Genomic DNA, 18,393 nt, shown 5'->3' with positions numbered 1-18,393 from the left:
GGCGGGGCCGCGCCCCGCCAGTACCCGCTGGTCCGTCGCGCCCGAACCCCCGGCGCCGAGCTCACCATCCTCGACCCGGCTCAGCCTCTTGTTCCTGCGACTCCGGCGGCTGCGGCTGAGGCTGTGGCGATTTCCTGGGCGGCCGCAGGCTCGCGCTCACTTCGGCGCCATTTTCCGCCTGCCAGCTCTCGCGAGAACGGGGACAGGACCTGCGCACGACGCCCCCCAAGGGGGCGGAGCCTGAGATCTGGGTCCTCCTGGAGAGCCGTGTAGGCGGCGCTGCGGGTTTGCAAGCCCAGGCGTGGCGAAGAGTGCACCTTTAAAAGTCTGTGCTCAGAGATCCCGGCTTAAAATCCTTCGGAACCTCTGCTCTCCTTTGCAAAATGGGTATCTGTATCCCCTCCCTTCCCGCCACCAGCTCTTGAAAGGGGACAAACAGCCGTTCTTCTATTTGAAGAGGTTGTGATGACTCGGTGCCTCTTTAGAGGGAATTGCCTTCTGAAAGTTGGAATGGGCCCCTTGTGATAACCAAGGGCGGGAAACAAGCTGTCTGGCCTCAGGACAGGTGTAGCTTAAGGATGGCGAACCCTGGGTGGGATGAGTCACCTATCCATTCTACATTCCTTGAGCTCCTACTGCGTGCTAGGCGTTGGGCACCGGAGAATAAACATCTTTGCCCTCAGGGACTGCTCACATTTTAAAATGGGGCAATAGACAATGACTCAACTAATGGAAAAAAACAGTGTTAGGTTATATTAAGTGCTTCAAAGGGAAAAAAAGAACAGAAGGAAGAAAAACTTCTCTGGGAGTTGACTTTTGAGCTGTTATCTGATGGTCAGGAAGGAGTGAGCAAATGGACGGTCAGGGCACTCTGGGAAGTGGATAGTGGGTGCAAGTGTTCTGAGGTAGGGAAAGACAAGCTTGTCTTTTTCAAGGATCAGTGAAGAGAACAGCTCACTACTGAAACAGAGTGGAGACAGGGTGTGGAGATCAGAAAGTGAATTTGGTGCAGTGAAGGTCACACAGCGCCTTGTGAACCATGGAGAGAGAAGGAGGAGTATGGTTTCTGTTCTCACCATTGATGAATTTTTAGCAAGGGGGGAGGGGTCCACCATCTGATTCCTGGGTGTTTGGAGGGTGGGCAATTGAGGGGATGGTAAAGTGGATCTTTGATCTCAGATCTCTATAATACATTGTTTTACATTCAAGAGGTGTCTCTTGAGTTGGGCAAGTGTAGACTTTATGTGCAGTGTATTTTCATCTGTGTACATAAGATGTTCCTAGGTGCCTTTACATGCAGAGATACCATTAGAAGGAGACATTAAGAAACTGGGAGGGTTGGGGCGCCTGGGTGGTTTAGTCGGTTAAGCGTCCGACTTTCGCTTAGGTCATGATCTCGCGGTTCGTGGGTTCGGCCCCGCGTCAGGCTCTGTGCTGACTGCCAGCTCAGAGCCTGGAGCCTGTTTCAGAGTCTGTGATTCCCTCCCTCTCTGACCCTCCCCTGCTCACGCTGTCTCTCTCTCTCTCTTAGAAATAAATAAAACATAAAAAAAAAAAAGAAACTGGGGAGGGGAACAGATTTTCAAAGTGAGGGTGAGACAGACTTTTCACACTTTGTGCTGTTTGAATTTTAAAAATGTGTTTTTTTAATGGTCATTAATACAGTTAAAAACTCATTAATTAAAAAAAAAAGATCATTTGGGGCACCTGGGTGGCTCACGCGGTTAAACATCCGACTTTTCTTTTCTTTTTTTTTACAAATAGTTTATTGTCAAGTTGGTTTCCATATAACACCCAGTGCTCATCTCCACAAGTGCCCTCCTCCGTGCCCATCGCACACCCCCCCCCATCAGTCCTCAGTTTGTTCAAGCATCCGACTTTTGATTTTGGCTCAGGTCATGATCTCATGGTTTGTGAAATCAAGACCCATATGGGGCTCTACATTGGGTCTGGAGCCTGTTTGGGATTCTCTCTCTCTCTCTCTCTCTCTCTCTCTCTGCCCCTCCCTCCCCTGGTTGCGCGCTCTCTCTAGCTCTCTCTCCCTCTCTCAAAATAAATAAATAAACTTAAAAAAACCCAAACAGATCATTTGATGCTGGGTGGAGGTGTGTTTGTGTGTGGAGGGGATGTTGGTGTAATATGGGGAAGGATGGGGTGAGGCCTCAGAAGGACAGGCCGCCCAAGGAAGGGAGAGGAGGGGCCAGGCTTAAGAAATTCTAGAAGTCAACAGGATGTGGGGCTGTGGAGTGGGCAGGGCCAAGGTGATTCTGAGGTTTGCAGTCTGAAGATGCTGTAACCCAGATGTGAGGCCCAGAGGCCCTACTTCCTGTAAATGGGGTGACTACCGTGGCAGTGAGGCCCCAGGGCTGGACCCCAAAATATCAAGGGGCAGGCAACCTGCATGGTGAGTTCAGGGACAGAGAAGGGAGAGTCCTCTTCAGGAAACACCCAGCTGATGAGGTTGGTGGCTTATGCAGTTCTTCCCCAGCCTGTCCTAGCATCTAAGTGTTATAGAGAGCGACACAGTGGCGGTTGGGCAGCGGAGGGGCAAAAACCAGAGATGGAGGAAGCCAGGGACATTCAAGGGACTGGTTACATGCTTTTGTCTAATTCTTGGTTAATAAAAGAGCTGGTGAGGACCAGTTGCAATGTTGTGACTTTTTTTTTTTCCCCAGCCACCCTCAGCTTCCCAAGGTAGGTCTAGAAGAGAGAGGGTTCAGACCTGCAGAAGGTGCTGCTGGCCAGTCTTTCTTTGATACCTCAGCTCCCATCCTCCACATGGGTAGGTGTCCTCTGCCTCGAGTCGTGTCAGAGTGGAGGCCGGCGCGTGTGGTGTTTGCCACCAACATCTGCTGACGCCAACCCTTTTCTTCCATCTCTAGGCTCCTCCAGCAATGCCCACTGTTTCTCTGCATTCCCTGTCCCTGCCCCTGGCCCTTCTCTGGCCCAGTCCTGACACCAGCAGTCTGGCTCTATCTCTCCCGGACCGGCTGCTCTTTGAAGGAGCTGAGCACAGAGTGGGTGTCCATCTGGGAAGTCAGAATCCTTAGGCTCAGACCATGGCAGGGTCCCCAGCCATTTCCAGCTGCACCTGCAGAGAGTTCTGAAAGGCTCAGACTCCATCACCGGCTTGGAAACATCTGGGGAGACCAGGAGCCAGGCTGACCCCCTAAACACACAGCAATAAGTGCAGAGAGCCAGGGCCATTGAATATCAGAACCGGTCCTGACCCCCTGACCCCGGGTGAGTGAGAACTAAGATGGCACAGACATGGGGTGGGGGCCAGGGGCCAGGGTGGCCCAGGGTGCATTGTGAGGGGTTGTGTGGGACCCTGCCGCCCTCCTCGGGCCAGGCAGGTCCCAGATGGGTCTGGGGGCTGCGTATTCAAAGCTGACAGGACCCACCAGACTATTTATTGCAGGAAAGCTGGGATGCAAATGGCCAAGAGTGGGTGAACCAGCAAGGAGCAAACTCCAGCTTCGGGAGAGGGGAGAGGCCGGGTGGGGGCATACATGAGTTCAAGGCTTAGCTCTGTGGAATCCTGGGCACATGATGAAACTTCTCCCAGCCTCCGTTTTTTGTTTTTTTTTTCCACCTGCAGTGGGGCATCTGGGGCTCCTCCCTCACAGGGTTGTGAGAAGGTAGTTCTTGTTAGCGCTCAGTAAATTAATCCATGCTTTCACCTGGCCAATGTTTATTGCCTCGGTGGTGAGAGAAGCCGGGGGCAGGGTCTCACCTGTCGAGGTGGGCCCCCAACTGTGCTTGGCGCTCGGCCCACAGGACACAACTCATTTATGCTCGCAAGGCAGCTGGGAGGTAGATTCTGCGGTTAGCCCTGTTTGACCCAGGAGGCAATGCATATGACATGGGGGAGGCCAGGGCCATGGGGTGGCCGCAGTGGTGCCCCCCAGACCCAGTGGTGACTCAGAGCCTGGGCTGGGCTGGACGCCACAGGACTGGGCCTTCTGGCCAATGCGGCCGAGGAAAATGAGGCCCCCGCGGCAGGGCCTGGGCCCCTGGCCGGCAGGCAGGCAGGCAGGAGGCAGAATCGGGGGCCGCCTCTCAGATCTTCTCCACGTAGTTTCCTGGGAAGAGGCCCTCCTTGCCATGCAGCCGGCCTTTCCACCAGCCTGAGGGATCTGCGGGCAAGAAGGGAGTGTGAGGCGGCACCCGGCTTGCCCAGGAGGGAGCCTTCAGCTGGCTCCGTGCCTGTCTTATTCATCTCCACCAGCGTGGGCAGACGGCAGGTGATGAAAAGAGATTTGTCCGCAGAGGGAAGGGAGGGAGGGTCGGACACTCGGTTTTCCCTGCAACTGCCTCACACTCTGTGATATTCTAGATCATTCTCTCATGCTCTTCCCTCATCATCCCTTCCTACAGGCGCCTCCCCACAATCCCCATGACAGAGCAATGAATAACCCCTTTGGGGCTCCCCATTTACCCACAGAGGGTGCTGTTGAGTCCAAGCCCCTCTGGAGGTGGCCCAGGGGACTAAGGTAGGAGGTGGCCTGGGTCATCTGGGCATGACCCATGTTTTACTCACGAGGGGTCTCTGGAGGTAGGTTCTGCTATTAATCCCGTGCTTGAGAGGACAGAACAATGAGGCCCAGGGATTGGGCATCCTGCTGTGAGGCCAGGTCCCCAGAGTGGCTTAGGAGGGAACCCCTAGACCCAAGGCCTTCTGGCCTCTGCAGCCACTGGGCCGGGAAGAGAGTATCTCCAGATGGGTCTGGTTGCTTCTGCTCTCCTTGGGAGAATGGGGGTTGCAGGAAAGCAGGAATGGGGGTGTTTGGCACACACCTTCCATCAGGATCTCGATGACCTCGTTCACATTGAAGCTCAGCTCGTCCACGTCTTGACCCACGTACTGGTACAGTGCCCGGCACCGCGGGCCATGCGTCCGAGGCTGGGGCTTGGGTCGGCCCACGCCTGGCACAGGTCGCTGCCCCACACTGCGCTTCCTCTGCATGCTGTGGGCACAGGGAGCTCCCATCACAGTCCAGACACGCCCCTGCGCCCTGTACACCTCCTGGGGCTGCCCTCTGTCCTCACCTACCCTGCCATGCCTTGGTCAGGCACATTAAGGAATTCTGTGTTGTGCTCCGAGGGAGGCCGTGCCCGGGGGCGTCTGCTGGCCCTCAGGGCTGAGGATGGAGGGCCCCGGAAAGGCTGCTGGGAGCCCCCTCCAGATGTGATCTCTAGGGGTAGGTCCCCCCTTCTGGCCGAGGGGGGCACCCCATTGCGGTCCAGGCCTGTGGTAGGAGCAGGAGTGGGAGCGTTTATCAGGTGACGGTAGGATTTCGGGAGGACTTGGCTCCAAGTTCTTAGTCTGAGGGAGAAGGCAGCCAGCCACACGCTCAACCCAGCATGGGAAGGGCTGGCCCAGAGGAGGCTCTGCAGGGGTAAGATTTCCCCCATCTTTTGTAGGAGGGCTCTTGTGGGTGGGTCTTGCAGGATGAATAGGAGCTCAAGCTGAGAGAGAATGTGGGAGACGAGAGGAGCAAACAGCGCTAGCAAAGGCTTGGGGACTAGAACAAATTGATTAAATTGGCAAAATACGATGTAGCTTGCATGACAGGAGTCTACGACGGGAGGAGAGAGGATGGTTAGCTAGGGTTGGATTCTGAAGGGTTTTGAATATCAAACTAAGCTTAGTCTGTATTTTGTGGAAGATGGGGTAGTGGGGAGTTCTAGGCAGAGAACAGAGTGGTCCACTCCGCTGAGCAGGTCTGGCTTAGGTCATGAAGCACACAAAAGACAAGTCTCCTTACCTCTGGGAGGCCCAGGGGCTGCCCGGGTAGGGGCCTGGGCTGCCCTTCGAGGTCTTCCTTGAGCCACTCCTTTCCGTGTAGGCTCTGTAAGGGGGAAGGACGTGGGAATTTGTACGGTGGCCCGACCGCAGCAGGCTCTTGGGCCCGCCCACAAGTCCAGCCCACCATGTGGCTCCGCCCCATACCCCGCCTCCTCAGGCTCGCTAGCTATCCCATCAGCACCGCCCCTGGAACCCTGGCTCCTCCCAGTAATCGGCTCCTCCCCCCAGGGCTCACCTCTTAGTGGCCTGGCTCTCTGGGCCCGCCCATAGAGAGAGGGGAGGGACCCCTTCCCTGGCCACGCCTCCTCCGCGTTTCTATCCCACTCATTGGTTACCTCGCTGACCCAGCCCCCTCCATGGTTGCGGCCTCCCTATTAAGCCTCTCTAGACCCACCCCTCTATGGCCCCCACCGGCTCTAGGGTCCGCCCCCACAGTCTTGATTTGTCCCCCTCGCTGGCCCCGCCCCCGAAGGGCCCGCCTCTTTGGCTCCGCCCCCGGTTCTGCGCAGACTCACTGGAGCTTTTGGGCAGCCCGTCACCCACGCTGACCGTGAGGGAGCGGCCGCTGGCCTTCAGCACAGCCACGTCGCCGGAGCCACGGGAGAAAGTAACACTGCGGGTGCCACCTCCGCCCCAGCCCTCCTTCTTCACTCGGAACTGTAGTCTGTGGGGAGAGGAGGAAGCTGGGGGGACGCCCACTGCCCAAGCGCGGTGGGAGAGGAGTCGCCCAACCCCGGACGGGGCGCGGGGTCGGGGTGGGGAACGTACGTGTCGCTGAAGGTGAGGGGCAGGGCCCTCCGCGCCGCCTCCTCGAAACGCTTGCTCAGGAGGCTGACGAATTCGGTCTTGAAGATGCTCTCTAGGAAGCTGTCGGCCGTGTCTTCTTGGAGGATGAAGAAGTCGTCCTGCCGCGTGCTGGGGGAGGGGTGGGAGGAAAGGCCTGTGAGAGGGGTAGTGAGGGCGGCCGGACTGACCTGTGAGATGCCACGGGGAGGGTCGGGTGAAGGCAGGTCGGGGGTGACGCCGGCCGGGGAAAGGGGGGAGTGGCAACGCGCTGGGGAAGATCGTCAGAGGGAAGCGGCAGGCGAGGGGACAGGTGCTGTTGGCAAATAGGGCTCGTGAGTGTGGGGGCAGGGGAAGGTGACAGGTGGGGCCAGAGGGTTCCAGGTATTGGCGTAGGTAGCATGGTCAGAGTGACAGATGGGGTAACAAGTATGAGGGCACCTGAGGATGACAAGGGGACAGACGAGGGTGAGTGGGGCAGGCGAGGGCCCGGCCTCACCTGAGGGAAACTCCCCGAAGGGCCTGGATCTCCACCTTCTTCTTCAGGACCTCACGCACCTGGCCCTTCTCTGGTCCCTTCTTCACCTTCTCCCGCCCGATCATATACACACACTTGGGCGTCAGGATCAAGTCCCTCTTGATGGGCTGTGAGGATGCAGGACCAGAGCTACAGCTGGTGGCTGGAGCCCTGGGCCTGGGGCCGCCTGGCTCTAGGGGCTCAGCCTCAGACAGGGGGGTGGCGAAGGACAGGTCAGCTGAGGGTTTCCCTCCATGTGAAGATATGTAAGTAGTTACATTATATAAGAAATAGGCGAAATAACGGTATACTGGCTAGAGAGAGGTTTCTGGGTCAGTGAACAGGTACAGTACAGGTGAAGGTGAACCTGCTGCCTGTGGGTGCCCCAGGCCAGATGAGAGCGCACCTGTGCACAGGAGTATCTGGGCCAGATGAAGACATGGCTAACTGACAGATCTCTCTAGACTGGCTGAGGGCATACTTGATGGATGGTTGTGTCCAGGATAAGTGAGGGTGGCCCTATGGTCAGGGCTTCTGGGTGACACCTTCTTGAGGCCAATCTGGCCAGGTGCAGCAATACGTGCTGGACAGGTGTGTCTGGGTGGCGTGAGGGCATTTTTAATAGGTAGGTGTATCCAGGCTGGTTGAATGTATACCTGGGGACAGGTGGATCTGGGCCGGATGAGGGTGTGTCCTTCTGGTTGGGGGTGGCAGCCTGGGGCCGGGGTCCCAGACACGCCCACCTGCTAGTGCCTCACCTTGAAGCGGCGGTCATACTTGGTGACCGAGTCAGCGAAGTCCACGCGTTCCCTCTTGCCCAGGAACTGACGCAGCTCCGGCCGCTCTTCCAGCCCCAAGTAGTCCCCCACGAAGTTCCGGTTGATGCTGTTCCGCCTCCGCTCCTTCTTGTTCAGCAGGATGTTGGACGCTGTGGAGACACGGGGGGTTGGGGTGGGGGCAGAGGTTGTGGCCTGGCTCCCCCAAGTCCGTCTGTCCCCACCCTGAGCCTCCCACCCACGGGGGTCTCACCTTCCTCCCGCATCTCTTCGTACTTCCGGACTGCCACGTGGCGCCGCCAGGCCTTCTGGATGGTGCGGGCAAAGCCATCGAACTTCCGCTCTCGCATCTCCTCCAGGAGGAAGAGCTGGGCGGAAGAGAGGCGCGGTGGATCTTCCCCCAGCCACACCCCACCCACTGCTCTTGCTTTCGGGCATCTGCACACGTGCTCAGACGCTAGGGTTGAAAGATTTTTTCTTCCTCCAAATGACTGGACATAGGGTTCCCTCCCAACATGGGGCACATGCCCCTGCATGAAGNCACCCACTGCTCTTGCTTTCGGGCATCTGCACACGTGCTCAGACGCTAGGGTTGAAAGATTTTTTTCTTCCTCCAAATGACTGGACATAGGGTTCCCTCCCCACATGGGGCACATGCCCCTGCATGAAATTGTAACTGAAGGCTGGTCTTGTGGGGTTCAAATCCCGACTCTGCCTCTTACTAGCTGTGCAGTCTGGCCAGAAATGCTATAGTATCACAACTCACTCTGCTAATTAAGGGGATGGCACGTCACCCATATGAGGTGAACCCCACTTTCAGAGATGGCAGGAATGTGAACCAATGTGCATCTTAGAAGACCAATCCAATACTGTAAATATGAAAAGCTGATATAGAGGACTGTAATGTACCTAGAGACCATCTGGTTGTTCAGTGTACAACCTGTGCAGCCATACATGCCAGCCCTGGAAAAGAAGCTTTTCGCAGAAAGCAGACTTTTGAGTTTTAAGAGTCTCTGTCCAGAGGGGACTGAGGGTATCAACTATGTTAGTGCAAGTCAGAATTGGAATGCCATGAAGGATGTCTGTTCACTTAGGATAATAGCAGTGAGCATATCAGGGAGAGGAACTCACTGGATATGAAAAGTTATAAATCTACGGTAATAAGAACAATGTGATGCTGGTCAGAGAACAGAACAGCCTACTGTGGTAGGACAAATGGCTTGGTCACATTGTCATTCAAACAGAAATTTAGCAAGAAAAGGGACAGCATTGTCAATCAGGGAAGTACTGAAATGGGAAATATTGAAAATAAAATTAGGCTTTGTTTAGAAAAGTAATTAGCCCTTCACCCAGAGGGATTTGTCAAATACACAAGATACACATCACTACTAAAAGCCTGGCTGCCTGCTTTGCTGACCAAAGTGGCCGATGTTTCCCAGAAACCCCACGGGTCCCTGCAGGGACTAAAGTAATTCCGCAGATACTTGGCTCATATGCACTTAAAAAAAAAAACATACTTTGGAGAACTTTTAAAGCTGTCTGTGTTTATAAATGTTCATGAAAGGTGGGGAGTCTTCACAGGAAGGAAAAAAACCCAGCAAGATTGCAGTTTTGCAGCCTATAGGGAATCAAGTGGAATTTCTGTCTTTTGTTTCTCAGACTGATATTCTTGAGTCAGTGCGTCTCTGTACAAAGTGTGTCCAACTAATGCCTGGAGGGTAGTAGGTATATTCTCAAGTTTGCCAAGGGGGTGACAGGTAGGAATAAAGGGAGACCAGCTTTACAGGAATGGGGGTGGGCCAGTCAGCCAGGAGTCCGCTCTCCCTTAGCTGTTCAGGGCAGATGAGACAAGTCTTCCAACCTCATTATCTCTGCTCAGGGAAAGGGATTTGTTTTCATTATTGGGAAAGGGATCTTCCTGTCCACAGAGTTTAAAATCCGTCTCCTTCGCATGCAGAGGGCAGAGCGGGTGTGCTTAAGGCGGGTGAGACAGGCCCCAAAACTGAGCTTATCCTGGCATGCTGGGCTGAATGGTGTTTCCCCCAAATTCATGTCTACCCAGAACCTGTGAATGTGACCTTATCTGCAAAGAGGGTCTTTGCAGATGTAATCAAGTTAAAAGGAGGTCATGCTGCAATAGGGTGTGGGTGGGGGCGTGGGGGACCATCTCTCAATCCAGTATGACTCGGTGTTTTTATAAGAAGAGGGAAATTTGCACCCAGACACAGAGGAGAAGCTCGTGTGATGACAGAGGTAGAGACTGGAGTGATCAGAAACGGTGAGGGTGGCTGGCACCCACCAGAAGCTAGGGAGAGTCAAGGAAGGATCTTCCCTGCAGACTTTAGAGGGACCTTGGCCCTGCTGACACATTGATTGCGGATTTCTAGCTTCCAGAAACGTGAGAAAATTCATTTCTGTTGGGTCAAGTCATCCAGTCGGTAGTACCTTGTTAACACTGGCCACAGGGAAGGAACACACGCAGCATGATGGGCAGGGAAGGCCAGCAGGTGTGTGAAACAGCCAAGGATATTTGAGTCCATGTGTAAATCATCCCAAAGTGAGCGCATTTTTGGCTGAGAAACTCCCCACCTCCATTAGGGTAACTTAATTCTTCTATCAAGGTTGATATAGCACAGTTATAAACAGTTACAGAACTGTACCCAGTTTTTTTCCTGTGCAAATTTTCAGTCTTGTTTTCCCTTACAACATTTTTTCCACCAAACTCTTCCCTGTGTGAATTTCATTATTTCCGGCCATGGAAATAATTTTTGTCAGAATTTGATTTTACCTTAGAGAGCCTTAGCCAGCTTGGTCTATTTGTTTTTGTTTTTGTTTTTTTCAGTGTCAAATTTTATGTGTTTCTTTTGGAGTCAGATTTTGCACACTGTAGCCAGCAAGATGGATTCTCTTTCTCAGTGTCTCCCCCGCACCCTCTTTTTCTGACCTTGCCTCCCTCCTTTCTTTCTCAACTGCTATGATTTGAATTGTTCCAGATGTAGTTTCAGCCATGGGCTGAATTGATTTCATGTTTGTTTATTTTTGAGAGAGAGAGAGAGAGAGACAGAGTGTAAGTGGGGGAGGGAGAGAGAGAGAGGGAGACACAGAATCCGAAGCAGCTCCAGGCGCTGAACTGTCCGCATAGAGCCCAATGCAGGGCTCAAATTCATGGACTGCAAGATCATGACCTGAGCCGAAGTCAGACGCTTAACCGACTGAGCCACCCAGGTGCCCTGTCATTGTTGCTGTTTAAAAAAACTGCCCCCATTCAGCTTTACTGAGATGTAATTGGCACATAGCATTGTATAAATACGAGGCGTACAGGAGTTGATTGGATACATGTAGATATTGCGGAACCGTGACCCCCATAGGTTAGCTAGCACCTCCACCACATAGCACAGTTACTGTTTCTTTTTCGTGGTGAGAACATTGAAGGTCTACTTCCGAGTATATAATACAGTGTTGTTAACTATAGTCACATGCTCTACGGTGGGTCCCCCCAAAGCTGACTTGTCGTTGTTACTTGGTTTTCCCCCTGAAAGCAGAGGTCCCATACACTAGGTGGTGCTCCCGGCCTTCTGATAAAAGGCTAAAAGCCGATGATAAAGTGCTGATGGGATTGGCAGAACGAGGTTTTTCTTTGACAGATCAGGGCTTGGGGCGGGGCTTGGGATAAGCAAAGCACCACTTGGACCGAGTCTCTGGTCCAGGGACTCAGTGTGTCCATGAATGAAGGATGTGGAAAGAGAAAGCAGGCTAGGAGAAAGTACAGAGAGAAGTGACTTAAGGGGCGCCTGGGTGGCTCAGCCGGTTAAGCGTCTGACTCTTGGTTTCAGCTCAGGTCTCATGGTTCGTGGGTTCGAGCCCCGCGTTGGCCCGCGTTGGGCTCTGTGCTGACAGTGCAGAGCCCACTTGGTATTCTGCCTCTCCCACACTCTCTCTGCCTCTCCCCCCTCGCTCTCTCTTCCCCAAATAAATAAACACTAAAGAAATAGAAGTTAGTTAAAAAGGAAGAAAGCAGAAAGAGAAGAAGGATAGAAAGAAGGAAACAAAGATGTGCTAGCTAAGCTGTGAGGGGCTGGCACAACAGGTGGCCACGCGTGTCCCCACCCGCCTCCTGGCCACCAGGGACTATCCAGCTAATTCGGGGTTTTCTGAGCACCTGCTACGTGCCACACACTGGGCAGTGGACTTCCTGTTTTGTCTAATCCTCACCCCAGCCCTGCAGGGTGGCTACTACTCTCCCCACTTTCCAGTTGGAGAAACTAAGGCTCAGAGGGGTAAGAAAACAGGCGCAAGGTCTGAAGTGGCCTGAAGAGCAGGGCCCGAGCCCATTGCAGCAATGCAGGCGTCTGCCTCTCTCACACTTACTGACTCAGGGTTCTTGACAAAGACCTTGGTGGTCCCCATCTGGTACTGGTCTGGCTCCATGTTGACTGCTCGGAGAAGGTGCTGGACCCCCTGACGTTCATCCCCACGCCACTGCGGCCACGTCTCTGGGGTCAGGATGGCGTACCTGGAGGCAGAGGACGTGGGAGGGATTGGTGGATATTCTGCGGGGCAGCAGTTAGGGGCAGGGGTGGGCGGGGGCACCTCACCTCTGCAGGAACTTGGAGAATTGGCGACGGTAGGCAAAGCCAGCCCGGCGTACCCTGATGTTCTCCTTCAGGCCCAGGTACTCCACCTGGTGCTTGACCCTAAAAGAGAAGGCAGGTTGAGTCCCCTGGGGGGTACTCCCTGGTCCTGGGAGTGGGTGGGTGCTCCTGGGCAGGGCTGGAAAGGGCAGACGTGGGGCCTGGTGGGTCTGGATTTGTGCCAGGAACAGTTCGGGGTGGGGGGTGACTTTAGTGTCGGTCCCAGGGGTCAGCCTGTGAGTCAGTTCTGTGGGGTAGGGACCCAGCTTCCAGGGAGGGAGGGGTCTGTGTTCATTCTGTGGTCAGTTCCAGAGTTCATCCTAGGGGTTCATCCTAGGGTCTGGTGACAGAGGGGACGGAGCTAGTTCCTGGGTCATCCTGCACTCAGTCCGGGGTCATCCCTGTCGTTTGGAAGGTATAAACCCCAGGCCCTGAAGTTTTGCACTGGTCCTGGGGGTCAGCCTTGGTTAGTCTTAGGATGAGTCACATGATCCTGGGTGGGTTCCGGAGGGAGAGATCAGTCTGGGGGGACAGGCTGTGTGTGTGTGTGGGGGGGGACAGGCTGTGTGGATTGGTCCGGCTGGTAGTCACCTGCTCTCCTCCCAGTCACGGGGCTTCTTGGTCTCGTTGGGTTTGATGCAGCGGATATAGTGCGGTGTACACCTCTTTAGCGTGGCCACTAGGTCATTGGCTTGTTTCTGGGGTGGAGGAGAAGGCAGGGGTGGTGTGCCGATGGGACCCTCGGACCCTCTCTCCCCCAACCCCGGATACAGACCCAAGAGACAGAGATACACTAAGCGTGGGCTGGCTCCCTGTGGCCCACGGGGTCAGGTGTCCCCGGTCAGTGTGCACCTCCCTTAGCACACACTGTGCGACCTTGATATCATGTGTCTCCCTGATCCGCGAACCTCAGATGAGGAGCTCTCATGTTTATAGCACTCACTGCTTAATCGAGCACATAAGTGCTCAGCAAACATTTGCCGACGGAGTAATTGAGCGCTCAGAACATGTTGCCCAAAGCATTTCTGCCTGTTCTTCAGGGATTCTCTGGAAGCAGGGAATCTCGCGTGTGTGCCTATGAGGCTACCCTTGGGTTGTGCATCTTAGTCTCTTGGAAGAGACTAGAAAGGAAATCGTCCCAGGTAGGGGGATTGGAGGGAGCAGCCTGAGAGTACTCTGCTGTGTGATCTGGGCCAGTGACTGTGCTTCTCTGAGCCCTGGTCTCCCCCATTCCCCAGGCGGGATTAGTCCCATGCATGTAAAGTGTCGCCACATTTGCTGCCAGCACTGACAAGTGCTCAGTGCACAGTCACTAAAATATTTTCAGGATGGGACACGCAGTTGATGGTAGCATGATTTGCAGAAGGTAAAAGGTGAAAGCAACTGAGTGTCCATCTGCAGAGGAATGGACAGGAAGAATGTGGTCTGTTCACACACTGGAAGATTCTCTAGCCTTCAAAAGGAAGGAATCCTGACACCTGCTACAACACGGGCGGACTCGGGGGACGTTATGCTGAGTGAGGTAAGCCAGACACAGAAGGACACGTCCTGCCTGATGTCACTCACAGGGGGTCCCTAGAGGAGTCCCATCCACAGAGACAGAGAGTGGATGGTGGGAGCCAGGGGTGGGACAGGGGGTGGGGAGTCAGTGCTTCATGGGGACAGAGACTCAGTTTGGGAAGATGAAAATGTCCTGGGGACGGATGGTGGCCCAGCGTGAGTGTGCCTAATGGCACCGAGCTCTGCACTTAGCAGTGGCTACGATGGTACATTTTACGTATATTTCCCTAGAATCCAAGTGGCAAATAACCAAAAGACCAAAAAAGTTATTAAGATGATGGATGGTTAACGTTTGGATTTAGGGTGTTAGGGGGACATCAAGGGAGGTGGTATAAGCCCTCTACGCCTAGAGCTGGGAAAACACCCTGCTGGGCAGAGGGTGCCAGAGAGACAGGACACAGGAGAGACAGAGGTTGGGACGAGTAGAGAACTGTCCCCAGCCCTCCCCACGCCCAGCTCCTCCTCTCCTGCCCAGGACCCACCTTGATCTTGGAGCCGGCGGTGCTGGGGCGGCCCTTCTTGTCTACATCCAGCTTCTCAGGAAAGAGCATCCGGAGGAAGGCCCTGGGCAGGGGCACAGGAGGGGTCAGAGGTGCCCTCTCCCAGAGGAAAGGCTACCTAGATGTCCGTGACCTAGAGGGCGCACTGCAAAGTACAGTTCTCCCTGGATGTGGGGGCTGTAATGCTGAGAACCGGAAAGTGTTGCTTTTGGTCCTTGGGTTTGATTTGTTTGCACCTGTCCCTTCTGCCTCCATGACCACACACGGCTTGGGTAGCAAGTAAAATAGAACAAAATTAAATTAAGTAGGAACACCTATCAAGTGATGCGGCCTCTCGGGTAATGGGGGGAGGTCCCCGGGCAGGAACGATCCTACGTGCACAGACCCTGGTGTGCACACAAAGAACTAGAGACAAGGGAGCCGGCCGCTGGAACCCTGCCTGTGGTCATGATAGGCACAGTCTCATGGCCCGTGAGCAGGGGATTGGTTAGACACGCTCCGGCACACTCGCAGTTCTCTCCCTCATCTCTTCCATGAGATCTTCCCTGAGCATCACAGCCCAGGATGGATGGACCGCTCCATCAGTATGTATTTGAGAAGATGAAAATGCTCTGGAACGAAAGAGTGAGGATAGTCGCCCGACGTCGTGAATGTGCTTAATGCTACTGAGTTGTGCAATTCCAAATGGCGAGATGGTACATTTGATATTGTGCGTATTTCATCACGATTGGAAAGCAAAAGAAAGTGAGGGGCGCCTGGGTGGCTCGGTCGGTTGAGCGTCTGACTCCTGACTTCAGCTCAGGTCATGATCTCAAGGTTCATGGGTTCGAGCCCCGCATCGGGCTCTGTGCTGACACTGTGGAGCCTGCTTGGGATTCTCTCTCCCTCTCTCTCTCTGTCCTTCCATTGCTCACTCTCTTCCAAAATAAATAAATAAACTTTAAAAAAAGAAAATGAAAGGTAAAAAAAGAGAGAGAGTGAATGATGCACTCTCCAGCCCTTTATCAACTTAGTTTTTCTTTTCAATGCTTACCCCGGTAGACACCAGAATCACCAGGAAAAGTTGTTAAAATACGGATGGCCTGAGCCCCACCCCAGCCCTCTTGATTTCTCATTCACACATCTGGGCTGTGGCCCGATAACTTCTAACGAGTTCCTGGCTGGCACTGATGCTGCTGGACCAGGAACCCCACTCTGAGAACCACCACTCTGTGCTTTCCAATATGGTGGCCTCTGGTCACATGTGGTTCTTGAGGCCCTTGAGACCTGGCCTGTCTAAATCATGACCCACTGTGAGTGTTAAATTCATAACAGATTTCACAGAGTACCACTGTATGGGGAAAGAGAACATAGTTCCTTCCTTCATAATTGATTCATATTCATTCTTTGATAATTTTATATGGATTATATGTTGAAATAATATTTGGGGTATACTGGGCATAAGAAAACATTTTTTTAAATTTATTTCTGAGAGACAGAGAAAGATAGTGTGAGCAAGGGAGAGTCAGAGAGAGAGGGAGATACAGAATCTGAAACAGGTTCCAGGCTCTGAGCTAGCTGTCAGCACAGAGCCCAACATGGGGCTCGAACCCACGAACCATGAGATCATGACCTGAGCCGAAGTCGGACACTCAACTGACTAAGCCACCCAGGCACCCCAAGAAAACATTTTTTAATGTCACCTATTCACCTTTCTACTTTCTGTAATTATTTAATTTTCAGTTTTTAAATATTTATTTATTTATTTTGAGAGAGAGAGTGCGTGTGTGCCTACCTACGCATGTGAGCAGGGGAGAGGCAGAAAGAGAGAATCCCAAGCAGGCTCAGTATTATCAGCGCAGAGCCTAACACAGGGCGCTGTCTCACGAAACTCGAGATCATGACCTGAGCTGATATCCAGACTCAGACGCTTAGCTGACTGAGCCACCCAGACGCCCTCACCTTTGTACTTTTTCAGTGTGCTTACCAGAGAATTTAAAATTACACACATACTGCGAATAGGGGTTGAGTGCAATTTGGCACGAGGGATCTTTCTGGTGCGATGCAAACGTTCCCAAATGGATTAGTGGTCGTGGTTGTGCAATTCTACGCATTGGCTAAAAGTCACTTCCAAAGGTGGGCACATTTGACGGCTTCCAAATTGTGCCTGCAGAAGGCTGTTTTAAAGTCATGATGTGTGTAGCTTGGATTCTACGTGAATGTGGGGTATAACGGACAGTGCTGGTCTAGATCATTGAATCTCAAGTTCAAATGTGCACGTGGTTCTCGAGGAGACATCAGGGCGTCTTGTTAAAGTGCAGATTCTGATTCAGTAGGTGTCTGAGATGCTGCCTTTCTAACCAGCTCCAAGGGTGCTCAAGAGCTATAACTGCAGCCTTTTAGGGACCCCTGTCTTACCACTTTCATGCCACACTATATTCTATGTGCCTTTTTTGTTTCTAGTTCAACGCCTGTCTCCTCCCTTGACTCTCCTCCAGTTGATGAGACCATCCCTGTTCTCCAACCTGTTCAGCCCTCCATCCCCACAGGTTCAAACAGCGCCTGGCACCCAGTGGAACTTGGATACGTTTTTGAGGTTAAAAAGGCAAAAAATGGAACCCAGTGTGCAGCTTTGGTCGGGGAGATGGACCTTTGGGTCCTTATATGTTAATACAGGAAAATGCAGGGCAGGCTGTGTTCTCACGGTGTAAGAGGGGAAACCGTCCACACCCCACGTGGATTGCGCTGGCCCCCAGAGAGCACCGGACGGGCCTTCTTTCCTCACCTCTTCCTGTGGACCTCGGGCTGCTAACCAGTCGCTACAAACACTGTCCCTGTGGACAGCCAGACTCCCAAAGCCTGCGGCATGATAGGAGCTCTGGGGAAGAGAGTGGCCCCGGCCTCCCCCCAGCCCCAAGGGGATTTGTTCCCAGGGGCCACTCACTGCTCACTGGTCTGCATCAGCTCTATGAGGTCAGAGAACAGAACATCCCGGTTCCTCTCGCAGAAGCCATTCACATCATAGGAGACCTGGAGGGAGACAGGGTTGGGGGGAATGAGGGGCTGAGGCCTGGGGGGGTGGGTGCTGCTTACAGCCCAGGCGGTCAGGGGTCCTGTGGGGGGCTTCAGCCAGACTTCGGGGCTGGGTCTGCCATCCAGGGTGGGGGCTCTCCATGGTGCAACTATTCCCTGCAAGAGGGAGGGAGCTCCAGGCTGGCCAGGAGACCCCTGGTGGTGTCCGCTGCCCCCTGAAGGCCACTGGGAGAGTCTGTAGTCCTGTCAGTTTCGGGGTGGAAGACTGTGGCCAGGGTCAGAGGTGCCAGCGGATTTCTAGAGTCTTGGGTCGGAGACTTTAGGGGGCTGCCACCAATTTTGGAGGGTGGTGGCTTGCGGCGTAGGCCTGGAGCCTTTCACTTCGAGTCAGAAAGCTGTGTCCTGGGTCAGGGGTTAGTGGAGTTTGCAGCTCAGACGGGAGTGGGGGGGTGGGAGTTTGGTGCACAAAGTAGGGTCAATGGGAGGGAGTTTGGGCCCTGTTAGTGAGAGCTGTCCTGTTAGTAAGGAGAGCTGGGACCTTGGTTGGGGGCCCAGTGGGTTTCTGCAGGTCTGGNCGTAGTGGTGGATGACGAAGCCCGAGCTCCAGCTGTTGAAGTGCTCGTGGGTGCCCACGGCCGCCTGCAGCTTCTGCAGCAGCGTTTGGTCGGCGCCGCCGCCCGTGGCGTGCATGGTGGCGCACACGTCGTCCAGGACGCTCATGATGCCCGGGGGGCTCTGCGGGCGGGGGAGGCGGACAGCGGCTCAGCCTGGGCGGCCCTGCCCCCATCCCGCTCCCGGGTTC

The 18,393-nt window shown here is 54.1% G+C and overlaps 2 protein-coding genes across 2 annotated transcripts in view; both read right to left on the bottom strand.

Moving 5' to 3' along the window:
* The window catches only part of ZNF414 (zinc finger protein 414), a 3,053-nt gene extending 2,849 nt beyond the window's left edge, over positions 1-204 (bottom strand). Inside the window, 1 exon segment of the mRNA XM_077745708.1 lies at positions 66-204. Within this exon segment, the coding sequence (XP_077601834.1) occupies positions 66-68 (3 nt within the window). The 5' untranslated portion in view covers positions 69-204.
* Positions 205-3,969: 3,765 nt separating this feature from the next.
* The window catches only part of MYO1F (myosin IF), a 32,101-nt gene continuing 17,677 nt past the window's right edge, over positions 3,970-18,393 (bottom strand). Inside the window, 15 exon segments of the mRNA XM_077745665.1 lie at positions 3,970-4,139; positions 4,801-4,970; positions 5,057-5,252; positions 5,772-5,855; positions 6,328-6,476; positions 6,581-6,727; positions 7,095-7,240; positions 7,871-8,040; positions 8,142-8,256; positions 12,257-12,401; positions 12,479-12,628; positions 13,111-13,217; positions 14,562-14,643; positions 17,503-17,590; positions 18,161-18,326. Of these exon segments, the coding sequence (XP_077601791.1) occupies positions 4,063-4,139; positions 4,801-4,970; positions 5,057-5,252; positions 5,772-5,855; positions 6,328-6,476; positions 6,581-6,727; positions 7,095-7,240; positions 7,871-8,040; positions 8,142-8,256; positions 12,257-12,401; positions 12,479-12,628; positions 13,111-13,217; positions 14,562-14,643; positions 17,503-17,590; positions 18,161-18,326 (1,992 nt within the window). The 3' untranslated portion in view covers positions 3,970-4,062.

This window comes from Crocuta crocuta, unplaced genomic scaffold (genome assembly GCF_008692635.1).
Source record: "Crocuta crocuta isolate KB4526 unplaced genomic scaffold, BGI_CrCroc_1.0 scaffold650, whole genome shotgun sequence".
Taxonomy (NCBI): Eukaryota; Metazoa; Chordata; class Mammalia; order Carnivora; family Hyaenidae; genus Crocuta; species Crocuta crocuta.
This window is presented reverse-complemented; position numbering and strand designations above follow the sequence as displayed.